We start from the raw sequence: 16160 nt of genomic DNA on the forward strand, positions 1-16160 counted from the left end.
CACATGATCTGGTTCTCTACTATCCTTCAAGTAATGGATAGGAAAAGCTCGCCTGAAATGGGACATTCTTTGGGTTTCTGTTCTGTCTCATGAGGCTCAAGGAAACAAAGTTCAGTGGCACTCTCAACAGATGGAGCAAAATATGTATCATCAACCTCCTATTCTGCTCAAATGCTGTGGACCAAGCAACAAATTGGAAGAACTTGAGTCCAACTCGACTTGTGGAACTGACCTTAATGAATGAAATTATATATACGACTATTATAGAAACAGTCAATATAACTATGAATCATAACGATGTAATTAACATAGGTTATATGACTACAACCTTAGTCAATGGACTTATATGGTTGCTATAAGCCGATACGCATGACCTTAATGAATGAAATTATATAAATGACTATTATATAAACGGTCAATATAACTATGAATCACAACGATATAATTAGCATATGCCATATTAGTATAACTTTAGTCAATGGTCAATTTAAATATTTCATAATTAAATTGCTAATTAGGTCCCAAATCTAGCAATCTATTCAACCTTGGACGTCCACGAGAAGCTACGTATCTAGGATCTCTTATATTTCTTCCTTCACCCTCACCCCCACCCCCACCGCCACCCCTACCATCACCCACACCATCATGTGTATCTTCCAATTCCCAATTTGGAACTATCATATCATCATCCCAATTTAAAAGGTCATGCTCCAATCTGTTCAAATCATACTTAATATATTGCCTCATCACTTCAATGTCCAGTGCAATATCACAAACCCATTCAAAATGCTTTAATAGTTCCCTGAACATCATATATTCAGAAGTCATACGTGGGTAACCTTCTATAAAGAAACATTTCAAGTGTGGACGAACAACATCTCTTCTCCACCTTATCAATATATACCTCTCATTAACGTTTTCAATCTTCTTATGAGATAACACCTTAAGTATATGACAACATAGAATACCTCTTGTTTCAAAGCATTTATAACTGCATCTTAGATATTCGCCAATATATGTATATTCAACCGTGAGTTCAAATGGATCTCTAGTGTTAAAACTCCTGAGCGAATAATCTGTTATAATGTATTTCTCCACTCCAGGGTTTGCTTGATGATCTTCAGGGGTGATGATTTCACAATGGTACAATTTCCTTAACTATACTTGAAAAAATTCAACCACTTCACGAGTATAACATGCTTGAAGTTTTTCCTCCCATGCGAATTTAGACAAACATTTTGGTTCAAAACACCTTGATCTATATCTAGCTTCCAATTCGTTCTCGAACTTAGCTCTTATGGCTAACTCATATTGCCGAACAAATAGCTTCAAAGTATTTTGGCGGGTGATAAATCCATCAAAGAAAGCATGCATTCATTCACTTATTTGTGTGGACAACATCCCAGCCCAAAAGTGGTCATTAAAGTATACATGAACCCATTTTCCTTCTCAAAATAAAGCTTATAAAACCAATCCATTCCATATAAGTTATATTTTGCAATATAATCAGTCCATCTTCTCTCAAACTCAGCTAATGTTAATGCAATCAAGGACTAAAGCCTTAAACTCTGCCTTTGCAATCTTACCATCAAGAACTCCGCTTAACTTCATAGGCAACTTTGCGAATATGTGATATATACAATATCTATGTACCGTATTTGGCATCAATGCATTGATGGTAGCCTTAATAGTAACATATTGGTCAATCATGATAGCTGATGGGTGGATATTGTTTAGAGCCCCAAGCCATGTAGAGAGCACCATTTTGTAACTTGTTATATCCTCACTAGACATAAGAGCGCATCCCAAAAGTATGGACTGCCTATGCTGATTGACACCAACAAATGAAGCAAATGGCATATTACATCGATTCACAAGGTATGTGGTATCAAGGCATATTACATCAAGGAACTCCTCATATGCAACCTTAAAGTGTGAATGAACCCAGACAATATTACGAAGTCGACCAAAACATCCACATCTACAGAGTTATAAAATTCCCTATCTTTTTGCTACTTGTCACTGAAGAGCTTGAGTAATGATTGTGCGTCCCCTTCTTCTGAAGCTTTCTACTCTTCAAAATATAATTTCTACAGTCCTTTGGTGTACAACCCAGATTTTCGGGGCCACTAGCAAGTACTTCAACGACTCTTATATTTTTTGAGGGTCTTAAGCCAGCAATATCTTCGGCTACAAGAGCTCTCTTAAGAGACTTACTAAGCGATCTGTGTCCAGCCATCAATCGTGATAGTGCTGGTTCCAATTGATGACTATGTTTTTTAACCACATTTGAAACACGCCATGAACCATTCTCCTCCAAAATTCTATTTATTCTAGCATGGCAATTCCTCCTCTTGGTAACATGCTTATTCCTTGGTTTCCTAGATCTATTACAACCATATTGCATATACCTAACAATATCACCATCTTTTTTGTTTGATGTTCTTTTGACAATGCAAAACCCTGATAATCTTGCAAATTCTTTGTAAAAATCAAACATAACATCCTTATTACTGAACCGAATCCCAATAATTGGACAAATTACTAGATCTTCTTCATTGAACTCATTAGATATTTCCCTGTCCTCTCCACCTTCTCCCTCCTCCTCTAAATAATGGCCATCATCATCATCATCATCAACATCGTCAACATGATCTTCTCTATCATTGAAGTTGCCGTTTGAATCAATGTTGACCCACTCATCTTCATTCATCAAACTATCGTCCGAATTCAACCCCAATGATATGTGTAATGCATTCCTTAGTTGCTCCGACCTAGTTTCTAGGCTGTTATTCGGGCTTAATGGCTCCAAACTAGTTTCTTGGTTAGCATTCATGTTTAGGTTCAGAGAAGGGCGGTGAACTATGTGTTTAATGAAAGCTCTCTTATCATATGTGTATGGTATAACAATGTATACCGTATAAATTTTCAAAAAACAATATATGTATACATACATAGGCTTTTGATCTCCCCATCCGTACAAAATTTTATTTAAAAAAAAAAATGTAATAGTATAGGTATACATACAAAGGCTTTTGATCTTCCCATGAGAGATTGATGGTTTTATGGGATCAATATTTTTTAATAATCAATAGTTATTAACTAATTTGGGAGAGAAATATTTTGGAGGAAAATAATGGCTATTAAGCCAAATATGAAATTAAGGGCTTTAATGGTATTTCAACAATGTGACCATCGTTGGGCCATTATGAGTGTGGCCAAATAGCAGCACTCAATATAAAAATCCTCATACTCAATATCTTCCTTCTATTTGAAATGACTTATCATCTTTGAATGAACTATCTTGAAGTGGGATACGTAGTCCAATATGTCACCATATTAAATGATCCTTATTTTAATGTCTCACTAAACACAATAAGGAGCTCTCAGTTAACCAAATGAAGAATAATCGATCAATTCAGTGAGCAAATAATGATATGTTCCAAAAGTCAATGACTGAATAAGAAATTAACCTATAATAAAAGAAAACCCAACAATGGAAAAATTTCGGGGATACGACCCAAAATACCAGCCCAAGCAACTAGTGGGTTTGGATTGGATTGAAGCCCAAAAGAGCAAAGTTTGTCCAAATCATTGTCAATCCTAACCGTCCAAGCATATTTCTTAGTGGCCGTCAGATCTAGGGCAAATTCCCGGCTAGGGTTTTGCCTTTTAACTTGTTTTCTCAAAACCTTCTTCACTCCCTCTTCTGTTCGAGCCTGAGCCTCAAACCTAGAGAGAGAGAGAGAGAGAGAGAGAGAGAGAGAGAGAGAGAGGTTCCGAAGATGGTGCAGCGACTCACATACCGGAAGCGCCACAGCTATGCCACCAAATCCAACCAGCACCGTGTCGTCAAAACCCCCGGTACAACAAAAACTATCTTTAATATTAGTGTCTTTAATTTGATTCTTGTTGATTCATTCAATTTTAAGTATGAATTAGTATTTCAATGAATTGGACCGATCAGGCAAAAAGCAATTTACCGATTTGAGCGGAATGGATATAGACTTTATAAAAAGTCGATTATAACTAATTTGGGATTGAGACTTAGTTGATTGATTGATTTATTTATTGTACAGGTGGGAAGTTGATTTACCAGAGTACCAAGAAGCGGGCTAGTGGTCCTAAGTGTCCTGTAACTGGAAAGAGGATTCAGGGGGTAATGTCATCTTTTTTTTTTCCACATATTCTTATTCTGCATTTCTAGATGCGTTGATGGAGCTAAATCTGTGCTATTTAGATCTAAATTCGTAAGATATATATATATATATATATATATATATATATATATATATATATATATATATATATATATTCCAGAGCTGTGCTTTGCATATATCATGTTTGTTTAAGTTGTTGATGCCTCTAGGAATAGAATTGCATTCTGCTCATATTGTTCACCATGTATTTCCTGTTCTGCTGCTCTACCATTATGTGCTCCACAGCAATAAATTCGGTCATGTTTCTGTGCTTGGAGCTTCATTTACAATTTTGTTAGAAATTAGTGTTGGTTCTGATGTGTAGTGTACATGATCCACTTTGCATTGTCTGATATCCTAGATGTAGATCTTAAACATTTCTAAAATACCTGATTATGGCTAGTCTTTTTTTTTTTGAGGAAAATTATGGTTAGTCGTATTCAATATGGTCTTTTTTCTATTTACTGTTTCTTACTCAGAGTGAGGCCAAAGCATCTCTCTTGGTATTGTATAAGCATATGCTGATTCATTTTTTCATTTTTACCATTATTAAAATAGTGGAGGTGAAGTTTTTTAAATAAGTAAATAATTTAATTATTATTGGCAGTAAATCCTGTATACAAGGTGAACTCTAGATACTGATTCTGCTGTCAGATTATCATAGTTATGTTGTATATTGAGATAGCTATCTTTAAACTGTGCTATTGGAGTGAGTAGAATCAGCTTGTATTATTTGAATTCTCCCATCTCTGACTAAAATGCTCTTCATTAAGCCGTTGACAAGATTGCTTCTTCAGTCTCTAGAATTAGGAAAGAAGAATCAGGCTTTGATATTTTAAATATCTCTCTTATTTGAATTTTTATTATATTCTCTTTTACAGATCCTTTTTAGTAGAAACTGAAGCATCATAAGAATTGCTAATGCCAACTTTAGCTTTTCTGGTGCTTCGTTCAATGACTAATTGAAATGATGTTAGGTATTACCTAGATGCTTTTTAGCCCCACTTATGGTTATAATACTCTTTGCCCTTGTATTTGGTATTTAAACTCTTATTGTCATGTAGTTCATTGGTCTCGGTGTTTTTTTAGCTTAGTTAATTAATTCAAGCATTTGGTGCAATATATTCATCAAACCTTGCTGTCTTGCAGATTCCACACTTGAGACCAACTGAGTATAAGAGATCCAGATTATCTAGGAACAGGAGGACTGTGAACCGTGCCTATGGTGGAGTATTGTCTGGAAGTGCAGTAAGGGAGAGGTTTGTTGTCTTAGTGTTTGTTGGCTTGTCCGTTTCCATTATTTGTCTAATTCATGCTCCTTTGTCTTATAACTGTGTAATGTTGGTTTGCAGGATTATTCGAGCTTTCTTGGTGGAAGAGCAGAAAATTGTGAAGAAGGTTTTGAAGATCCAAAAAGCCAAAGAAAAGCTGGCGGCCAAGAGCTAAGCTGAGAGTTTAGAGGGACTTTATTTTAAATTTTGGTGAAATTTTGACATTCAAGTGTTTACTAGTTGTGCACTACAAATTGACCTGATTGCTGCAGCTTTTGAGGAGCATTTTGCTTTAGTTGATTATATCCGACTTCATTCCCCATTCTATATAAATTGAGTTGTCAATCTTGTCTTAATTTACCTAATATATCACACAATGGTTTCATCTGGCCAGTTGAATCATTATTATGAGCAACTCAGTTGATGGTGAAAGAAATGTGCCAAAAGCAAGTAGATGTGTAAGCATTGTCTGAATGTTTGGAGGTCATTTTGCTTGGATCTCGGTTAATGGGGGTCTATCTCTTGTTTGATTTTTTATTATTCATGAAGCTGCAACTAGGATCACTATGTATACATTGCTTAGTGATCCTAGTTGCAAGTGAATCCAAAACCGGGTTTGTTGATATTGTGAGGATGAACATTGCATGCTGGTGTAAATACTCTGATGAAGTTAAAGGAAATAAGGTATAATGCTCTGATTCAGAAGGGTAATTTTTAGAGGCCATGGATTAAATACAAAGGTGGCACCATATGGTGATTTTGCCCTGATACACATTAATAATGGTTTATCCAAATATCTAGGGCCTGGACTTCTCTTCTAAAGTATACCATCTAGAGCAATGAAATTAGAGACAAAGGTTTCTTCGGCAACTTAATGAATTGGTTTGCTGTATCTGAAAATTATATTGTGCTTAGTTACTTGGCACTTCGACTATGCTTTGCCTATAAATTAAAACTTTCGCTACAGCTTGCTCTAGTAAGGTTGTCACCCAGGTGTACATGAGTGGACTCTTTTCTTTGTCCAGAATCTTCAGGCCAGGGACCTTTTCTTGAGCCTTGAAATCATAGTGTTGCAACCATCATGATATCCAGAACACCTGGATCTTCCCCGTGGATTTCGCGATTTCCTTCAGTGAAGAAAATTCTCTTTCTTTCTAACAGCACTTCTATTCTCTCCCACAGTTCCTCACACGCTTCCTCCTGGGTAACCATGATCTTGGATATGCTGTCAAACAATTGAAAATATGGAAAGCACAAATTAACAAAATCTTGAAATTCAAATGTAAAAACACACGATTATATAATCGTACCAGTTGGATGTAACGAGTCCAGAAACGTAACTCTGGCTCTTTCATATGGATCTTCTTGCAAGAGTTTAGGTATGAGATTCCAAGTTTTATCAATATATTCAATGATGACTGGTGATTCCACAACAGCTCTACCGTGGTGAATCAACACGGGAACCTTTTTGTGGATTAGGTCGTGTTGGAGAAGCAATGGACTCTTGTTGTTCAAGTGTCCTTCTCGGACAAGCTCGAAAGGGACTATCATTTCGAGCAAGTTCAACTTGAGAGCAAGTTTTTGATCTTGAGAGCAAGTTCAGCTCTCTTTGAATAGGGTCTATCATTTCCTAGAAGAATTAGCTTTGTTCTCCTCTTGCATTTTCTCTTAATCTGAGTTGTGAAGGTTGTTGCTCGGATGCTGCTGAGTTCTGGCAGTGACAGGGGAACCCCTATATAGGTACTTGTACTTTCAACCAAGTCCGCGATTAACCTTTTCTAATAGCGAAGGCCTAATGAGCCACTCTAGTCATTAGTCAAACGTTTTATACAATACAATGTCTATTGACGGGGAAAACTATCAAATAATATGGAAAAAGGCCAATGACGTGTTTCAACTTGCAGGATTTTGGAGCAACTTTGTGTTTTCAAGCAATACTTACTCCACTATTATAAGTATTTATAACTTATGTGGACTGTCAGCGCACTGTTATTGATGGTAGACTATAATCCCATATTTTAATCGCTTATTGCACTCTAATTCACTGCACTTTACTTGTGTTTGAGCTTCAATTAGTAGTGTTTTGCACTAATTGTGTGTTTTATGCTTTGTAAGAGATGATGCCGAGTTAAGATGTTCTGGAGCTAAATCGAATAATTGGAGCTTTGAAGTCTGAGTAAAAGCCAATGAATTAAACCGGGATCACGCCCGGGGCTCGTGGACCGACGTTGCATACGAAAGTTGGAAGAAAGAGCAAGGGCTAGGGCAAAAAAGTACTAGTGCGTCGCAAAGGCATGGCATTAAGCATCGCATTAGTACAAAATTTCGTCAGAAATTTGAGAAGTTTCGAGACTTAGAGTTTTTGGGTTTGATAGAAAAATACACTAATGCTAGGCATGGTGTGTGGCATAGTGCGTAGCATCAATACAAAATTTTGTCAGACAAGCTAAGTTCAGAGAGTTTACAACCGAGCAAATTGCACTAATGCTACGCACCCTGCGTAGCATAGTGCGACACATGAAGTGTAAAAAGTTTGTAGGTTTTCCCACTTCGGCTCAAAAAGCGTAGTCTCGTCCGGATTCGTTCCTACATGGTATAAATACACTAGAAACATGTTTTTGAGAGGACTTTTGACATACTTTCGACCTAAGGAAGCTAAGGAGGAGTTGAAAGAACAAAAGCACAAGGATTTCATCATTCCTTCCTTACTCAAAACCCGAGTTTGGATTGAATCTATGTTTTCCTATACTTTAATTATATTTGTGATGAATTTCTCCATGTCTATGGAGTAGTTCCCTTTAGAGTTTGATGGATTTGGTGTATTGATGATTGTTTGTGGATTATAACTCTAGTTTTATGTATTGAATCGTTTTGGACGATTTAATTGTTGCATCTATATTCACTATGTTAGTTTATATGAATCCAACAAACTATTGAGTACCTGGTCCTCTATGAGTTTTTACTGAGAATACTAATGAAAACACTAAGTGAATGAGACACGGGATTTTGGTGCCTTAGGCGTTCTGAAGCAGAACTACTTTCACTCCTCAGCTTTTTCAAAGAACCAGGTTCCTTAACGGTTTCAGACTTATGTTTGCCAGACTTAATACCACTTGATTTTGCTGTTCCCTTAGACTTGACTAACACATCCTCATCAGAAACGGAGAGCTCACTCTCAACATCCTTCAACTTGGAACTGGGGGTTGTAACATTCTCTATGGAAACAAATGCCTTCTTCTTTTGGGACCTTCTCACCAGGGAACTAGGTTCCTCAATTGTTTCCTCTTCAACCTCCACCACTGGAACAACCTTATCACACACCATCACATTGTCTTTCATCAATCTCCTCATTTGCTTCTTACTACTTTTTCTGCTCTTTTGAAGGGCAGAGTCATAGGCTACCTTTGCTTGCAACCTGGTAGTAGGTCGCTTAGTAGAAAACTCAGGAGTGGACACCACCTTTCGCTTGACTATGAAAGCATCAAGAGCAAGGTTGTCTAGATCCTCCTCATCACTAGACCTCATCTCACGGACTTGAATGTCCAAGGGCGCAATAGCAAATATAGGAGCAGAATTGGCCTGGGAGTGAGAACCCTGACTTGTTTCCTCCGATAGGGGTCAGGTTCCTCACGTGAGGGCCCAGTAGTTTCTGCTAGTATAGAGCCCTCAACAGTCACCATGGCTCTTTCTTTCCCTATACCCTATATCTCGTTTCTCTGAGAAATTATCTCATGCAGGACGCCGTCAATAGATACCACAAATATGGTTATGATATTTTCTTCCTCAATAGGCTCCACTGCCACCACAGAATCTGTAGCAACAATGGCGAAAACCTCTATGACCTCAGGACTTTGACCCTGTTCTCCACTTTTTCTTTGATCAATGGGAACCTCAGAAGATAGAGAGGACGGATCAACAATTTTAGGGGTTTCTGGGATGGAGAGAAACGGGGAATATGGGTTAGGTGTGATTTCAGCGGTAAGAGCAGGAGTGGTTACAGAGGACTCAGTGGGGACGGAGGATTCCATGGGGTTTTCAGTATTAGAGACGACTGAGACAGGTATTTTGGAGTTGGTGTCATCCATTAAAGAGGTGGAGAGAAGGTGCTTTGGAGAAGTTCTAATGTAGGACTTATGGTTTGTGGAGAAAAGAGAAGGGTTTTAATAAGAGTGGATAATTATGAAGAGAGAGATATGAACTGGTTCTGAAACGGCGGTTGTGCTTGGAGAAGTGCAATGTTTCAGAGGGAGATGGAACGATTTGAAGAGAAGAGACGTGACATCAGGGTTTGAAAAGGTGGATAACATGACAGTTGATATTTGTACCTTTTCAAGACGTGTATTAAAGAATGCACAAAACTACTAACCTTTGGTACAAGAACCAGTTTCTTGACCTGTTATTTGAAAGTATCAATCCTCTTTTATCATCCATGAACTGCATCTACTGCTTCTATACTTATCATGCGTGTTTACCTGCAACAATATTGAAGTGAGTTAAATTTGGCCAGAAAACACTTTAGCTAGTTTTACCTGAAGGTGATTTTCATAGCCAATTGATGAGGAATCAGGTGCTCAATTGGGCTTCAAAAGCCCCAGTTTCACCTTGTTTCTTTCAAAATGTTCCCTACCCAATGCTTTGGTGAAGATATCTGCAATTTGTTCTTCTGTGTTGCAGAACTTCATGCAGATCAACCTTTTCTCCATATTTCCCCTCAGAAAATGATGTCTCATATCAATGTGCTTGGTTCTTTTTTGTTGAACTGGATTCTTAGCCATGTTAAGTGCACTGGTGTTATCACATAGAAGAGACACACACTTAGTAAACACTCCAAAATCCTCCAATTGCTGCTTTATCCATAGGAGCTAAGCACAGCAAGATGCTGCAGTTACATATTCTGCTTCAGCTGTTGAAAGAGCTACTGAGTTTTGCTTTCTTGTGCCCCAAGAGATGAGACATGATCCTAGAAAGTGATCCATTCCAGAAGTGCTTTTCCTGTCCATAAGATAACCTGCATAGTCAGCATCAACATATCCAATGAAATTAAAACTGTCACCTGAGGGGTAATACAAGACTAGGTCATGTGTACCCTTAAGGTATCTCAAAATTCTTTTGGCAGCCTTTAAATGAGATTCTTTGGGACTTGATTAAAACCTTGCACATAGCCCCACACTGAACAAAATATCGGGTCTGCTGGAAGTGAGATAGAGAAGAGACCCAATAATGCCTCTATACATAGTTTGATTCACAGGAGATCCAGTTTCATCCATGTCCAATCGAGTAGCAATTGCAATGGGAGTGTATATCCCTTTTGATGCTTCTATATCAAACATCTTCAAGAGCTCCTTGATGTATTTCTGCTGACAAATGAATGTACCCTGTGTGGACTACTTCACTTGAAGACCCAAGAAGAAATTCAGCTCCCCCATCATTCTCATTTCAAACTCACTTCCCACGAGTCTTGCAAATTCTTCACACAGAGAGTCAGCTATTGCCCCAAAAATAATATCATCAACATAGACCTGAACAATGAGCAGGTTCCTTCCCCGTTTCTTTAGGAACAAGGTGTTGTCAATTTTCCCTCTTTAAAGCCATTTTCTTACAGGAACTTTGACAACCTTTCATATCAAACTCGAGGAGCCTGCTTTAACCCATACAATGCTTTGTCCAGTTTAAACACATATTCAGGGTGTTCATGACATTCAAACCCTGGAGGTTGCTTCACATAGACTTCTTCCTTAAGAAGTCCATTTAGAAATACACTTTTGACATCCATTTGGAACAAGGTGAATTCCATATGAGATGCAAAAGCGATTAGGATTCTAATAGCTTCCATGCGAGCGACCGGAGCAAACGATTCATCATAATCAATCCCTTCCTCCTGATTATAGCCTTGAACCACTAACCTGGCCTTGTTCCTTGTGGTGTTTCCATGTTCATCAAGCTTGTTCCTGAATACCCACCTGGTTCCTATAATGGTTCGATCTGAGGGTCTAGGTACCAGGTGTCAGACATTGTTCCTTTCAAACTGATGCAACTCATCTTGCATGGATGTAATCCAATTTGCATCTTTCAGGGCTTCCTTGATATTTTTGGGTTCTATTTGGGAGAGAAAGGCAGAGAAGGCAAGTGAATTTCTGGCTTTTGACCTGGTTTGTACTCCACAATCTAAGGGGGTAATTATGTTGTCAAGAGGATGAGAACTTTTGTGTTTCCAGTTAGACATTTGAGGTTCATTAGTAGAGGAGGTGGGTATATTTAACTGGTTCTCTTGTGTTTTTCTCTCAGGTACTAGTGGAGTACCCTGGACTGCATCACCCACTCTTTCTTCAGCTTCAGTGGTTGTAATTGAGGTACCTGGTTCCATTGAAGAAGAGACACCATTGTCTTCACTCGGCTCTTTCACTTGGATCATCATATCTGCCTTTCCATTTGTCATGTCAATGACTTCACCAGGAACCAGTAAGGGCTCTCCATCTTGATCATCTTTAGAACTTTTCTCACATGAAGGATATGACTTATCAAAGATAACATGAACACTTTCCTCAACATATTGAGTCCGCTTGTTGTATATCTTGTAAGCTTTGCTTTGAGAAGAATAGCCCAGAAATATTCCTTCATCACTTTCGGCATCAAATTTACCAAGCTGATCCTTTCCATTGTTGAGAACATAACATTTGCACCCAAATGTTCTTAGATGAGTCAGCTTGGGTTTCCTTCCATTCAACAACTCATAGGGGTTTTTTTCCGGGAGAGATCTGATCATGCACCTGTTCACCAAGTAGCAGGCAGTGTTGACAGCTTCAGCCTAGAAGTTCTTTGCAATTCCACTGTCGATCAGCATTGTTCTTGCCATTTCTTCAAGAGTTCTATTCTTCCTTTCCACTACTCCATTTTGCTGGGGGGTTCTTGGAGCTGAGAAGTTGTGAGTAATGCCATTTTCATTGCAAACTCATCAAATTTGGCATTGTCAAGTTCTGTTCCATGATATAATCTAATACATGCAACTTTGGATTGCATCTTCACTTGGATTTTCTTTACAAAAGCCACAAACACCTCAAAGATTTCATCTTTAGGTATAAGAAACAGAGTCCATGCAGGTAATATGCACTTTTTGTGGGTGGAACCTGGTCCTTTTTTAGTAGTTACATTTTCAGCAAACACTTTGTTTTTCTGAAAGGACTAGACCTTGGCTTGGCAATTTCCTTGAAATTCCCATTGTTCCCACATTGGGTACACAACCAGTTATCTGGTATAATAACATACTTGCTATGGAGGTTGTATGGAGCTTTTCCCTCTGGAACCCTATTCCCTGCCTGGTTTCCACCATTATTAGCGTACATGGCAGTGATAGCTTCTGAGGGCCAGGTCCACTTTAGGGATTTTTCAAGATCATTTTTTATTCTTTCCAGTTCAGTCTGGAGATGTTTGTTTTTCTCATATTCAACGCATAGACTAGTTCTCACAGCCTTCAGCTCGTTTTCAAGCCTAATATGTTCCTCACTTGCTATCTCCTTTCTTTTTCCAAAATTTCCAGGTTTTGACTCAATCCCTAGTCCCTCTATTGTTTCCCTTAGGTCTGCAATCACTACCAAGAGATCATCTATTTCTTCCTCAATCTCAGTCACTCTTTTCATCAAGGCTTCTCTTTCTTTTCTAAAGTTTTCAATAGTTTCCTTATGTTCAACAACTACAACCACTAAATCATCTCTTTCATGTTCTATGTTAGCAATTTTTTTTTGATTAAAATAGATTTTTCCTTTTCCAGCTCACAAATGATTTCCTTCAGATCAACAACACATACTACCAGATCATCTCTGGTTTGTTTAGCTTCTCCTAGCTCTAAGGTCAAGGCATCCTTATCCTCCACAAGACTATGATAGGCATCAATCAATACACTAGCTATAGACATGAGTTTCTTAGGAGAGTAAGATTTCAAATTTCTCTGAACATCCCTGAAATTTACCTCACTGTTGTCATCGTCTTCATCATCATCTGATTGGGCCATCAAAGCATTCCTCACTTTCAACTGCCATCATGGAGCTGTCACCAGTATCAGTTTCATATTCAGACTCACTAGAGGAGTCTCCCCATGCTGCAAGAGCCTGTTTCACCACATTGTCAGCAAATCTCTTCCTTTTGAAATCCTTGTTAGGAACCAGGTTCCTCTTAGCTGCTTTCTCAGAGTTGTACTTGGAGAGCTCTTGCTTCAGGAAAGGACAGTCTTTGATGAAGTGCCCAGGCTTTCCACACTTATGTCAGAGATCATAGTTCTTTGGTTTGCTAGAGCTGCCCCTTTTCAGCATTCCTCCGTTTCTTATGGCCATCTTCTGAAATCTTTTGGTTAAGTAAGCCATGCCACTATCCTCCTCACTTAAGTCATTGCTATTAGCTTTGAGTACCGGGTTCTTTTCTTTCTTTGGTTCTCTTCTTTCACTGTCTATCTTCTTCATCATCTCGTATGTCTTTAGATTTTCAACCAGCTTGTCTATGGTTAGCTCCTGCAGATCCTTTGCTTCAGTAACATCATTCACCTTGCTTTCCCAAGAACTGGGTAGAATACTGAGAATTTTCCTCACTAGCTTGTTCCTAGGAATGGATTCACCAAGTGAGTGTAACTCATTTATGATGGAGGTAAAGCTAGTGTGCATATCTTGAATAGATTCATCATCTTTCATCCTAAAGAGTTCATACTCGGTAGTGAGCATATCAATCTTAGATTGCTTTACTTGAGTAGTTCCCTCATATGCTATTTGTAGAGCTTCCCATATCTCCTTTGCAGTTTCACAAGCAGAAATTCTATTGTATTCATCAGGTCCTGTCTGCGTCGGTGTATTCTTTTCTGGTTTTTGGCATTGAGGATGGAAGTTCTTCAAGTACCTTTGTTGGGATGTAAGGACCATCACATATGACATCCATAACTCAGAATCCTCAGCCATGATAAAATCATGCATTCTTGTCTTCCACCACCCAAAGTATTACCCATTGAACCTGGATGGTCTGTATGTAGATTGACCTTCTTCAAAATTTGGTGGAGCAGCCATATGGATCCTTCTTAGGTGTTAGCCTGATAGGAGAAACTTGCTCTGATACCAATTGTTAGTTTATATGAGTCCACCAAACTATAGAGTACCTGGTCCTCTATGAGTTTTTACTGAGAATACTAATGAAAATAGTAAGTGAATGAGACACGGGATTTTTACGTGGAAAAATTCCACACAAGGGGACAAAAACCATGACCTACACTCACTAACTCGTAAATACTCTATTACAAGCCACTTTGTAATGACTCTATTACTAAGACTTCAACACAACTAATTTGTGATACTCTTACCACAAGCCACTTTATCACTCACTAGTTACAAAGACTTTAACTTATGACTAACTCTAGTCACAACACAAACTCAGAAGTTTATGGTTTTACACGGGGGTTCCGAAGCAACGCTTCTAGCTAAGCAATTTAGGAATTACAATAAGAACAATCACAAAGTTACAACTCAACTAAGGACAACAAAATACTAGATTTAGGAACTGGTCCGTAGTAGCGTTTAACTTTGTTCTTCAAGCTCTTGAGAATTGAGTTCACTGTCTTTAGAAGGCTTGAATGTTTGAAGTGAATTCTTAAGTATTCAAGTGATGTTTTTGTTATAATTCTCTTGTTAATACACCCTTGATGACATCACTTGAATAATGTAAGCACTTAGTAGGTCAAAGGTAAGTGACTGCAAAACTGCTGCACTGTGTGCACTATTTCTGTGGCAGTCACTTTCCAGCTGTGCACAGTTGACTTTCATACTGCTGTCAGGGAAACACAAGGGATTAGGTCCTTGACTTGTTTCTTCATTTTCTACACTTGCAGTAGTTCACATTTGCTGGAGTCCAGGCTGGAATCCGTTCATTTGTAATGTGTACCAAGTGTGTCAGGTTCCTTATCTGGTTCTTGACAATAAGTTTGTTAAATCATCAAAATATAAGGCAAAGACATTGAAAACCCATCAGACTAGTTCATGTAATCAAGAGAGAGGCATAACTTGTGATATCTTTGCATTATATTGTTGGTTGAGTTCATAGATTCTTCTAAGTAATCGAAAGAGGCTAGTTGAATAATTGATTAAACCTAGTTAGGAGAATAATCGAAAGAGGTTTTCCTAAAGGCCAATCCATCACGCATTCTTGCATATCTTCACAGTGCTTAATTTGGTTCGGCTCGTGAGGTTAAAGCTTAATCGAGAGAGTAGTTTCTACTGAACGTTTGAACCAATAATTGAGTGAACTCGAGAGACTCACTTGAACATTAAAAGTTAATTATCTAGCGTTAGATCTCGAACAATTATCTTGCACCTATCCTATCAAAGCCCTACCTTCTCCCACTGATAAACTTATTTGCTTATTCCTTGTCTCGATAGTCAATAGCTTTAGATTCTTAGTTAATTTTAATTATTAATCATATAAATCTCAATTGTTGATCCACCTGGATAGCAATCAAGTTAGAAACTGCGAGAATACTGTTTAAATCCAATCCATGTGGATACGATATTATACTATACTATCTTTGACTAGCGAGCACAATTTAAGCGTGTGTTTTGCGCTCGTCAAATTTTGTAGTTTAATTTCAATCTGAGAGTTTTTCTTATCCATACTTAATTTATCACTACAAACACATGATATCAACTGTGCAATGAGAGGCGACACC

General features: G+C 38.1%; 2 protein-coding genes across 2 annotated transcripts; one reads left to right on the forward strand and one right to left on the reverse strand.

Moving 5' to 3' along the window:
• Positions 1-3660: 3660 nt before the first annotated feature.
• On the forward strand, positions 3661-5815 carry LOC104231469 (large ribosomal subunit protein eL34). Its single transcript, XM_009784471.2, has 4 exons — positions 3661-3864; positions 4080-4159; positions 5349-5458; positions 5552-5815. Exons 1-4 carry the CDS (start codon positions 3786-3788, stop codon positions 5643-5645), a joined length of 363 nt encoding a protein of 120 aa, XP_009782773.1. The 5' UTR covers positions 3661-3785; the 3' UTR covers positions 5646-5815.
• Positions 5816-11474: 5659 nt separating this feature from the next.
• LOC138870981 (uncharacterized) lies at positions 11475-14406 on the reverse strand. Its single transcript, XM_070148826.1, has 7 exons — positions 14162-14406; positions 13870-14056; positions 13518-13674; positions 13241-13462; positions 12630-13157; positions 12404-12537; positions 11475-12275 (listed from the first exon to the last, which is right to left on the reverse strand). The coding sequence occupies exons 1-7, from the start codon at positions 14404-14406 to the stop codon at positions 11475-11477; spliced, it is 2274 nt and encodes a 757-aa protein (XP_070004927.1).
• Between the last annotated feature and the right edge of the window lie 1754 nt (positions 14407-16160).

Source organism: Nicotiana sylvestris, chromosome 6 (assembly GCF_000393655.2).
Source record: "Nicotiana sylvestris chromosome 6, ASM39365v2, whole genome shotgun sequence".
Lineage (NCBI taxonomy): Eukaryota > Viridiplantae > Streptophyta > Magnoliopsida > Solanales > Solanaceae > Nicotiana > Nicotiana sylvestris.

Excerpts from the sequence above, each read along its gene's own strand:
- LOC104231469 (XM_009784471.2), top strand. The coding sequence starts at position 3,786 with ATGGTGCAGCGACTCACATACCGGAAGCGCCACAGCTATGCCACCAAA. Across the intron at positions 4,160-5,348 it reads CTGGAAAGAGGATTCAGGGG|ATTCCACACTTGAGACCAAC; the intron begins GTAATGTCATCT and ends GCTGTCTTGCAG. Across the intron at positions 5,459-5,551 it reads GGAAGTGCAGTAAGGGAGAG|GATTATTCGAGCTTTCTTGG; the intron begins GTTTGTTGTCTT and ends GTTGGTTTGCAG.
- LOC138870981 (XM_070148826.1), bottom strand. The coding sequence starts at position 14,406 with ATGGCTGAGGATTCTGAGTTATGGATGTCATATGTGATGGTCCTTACA. Across the intron at positions 14,057-14,161 it reads ATTGATATGCTCACTACCGA|GAACAAGCTAGTGAGGAAAA; the intron begins GTATGAACTCTT and ends ATCCATTCCTAG. Across the intron at positions 13,463-13,517 it reads TGAATATGAAACTGATACTG|ATGATGATGAAGACGATGAC; the intron begins GTGACAGCTCCA and ends TGGCCCAATCAG.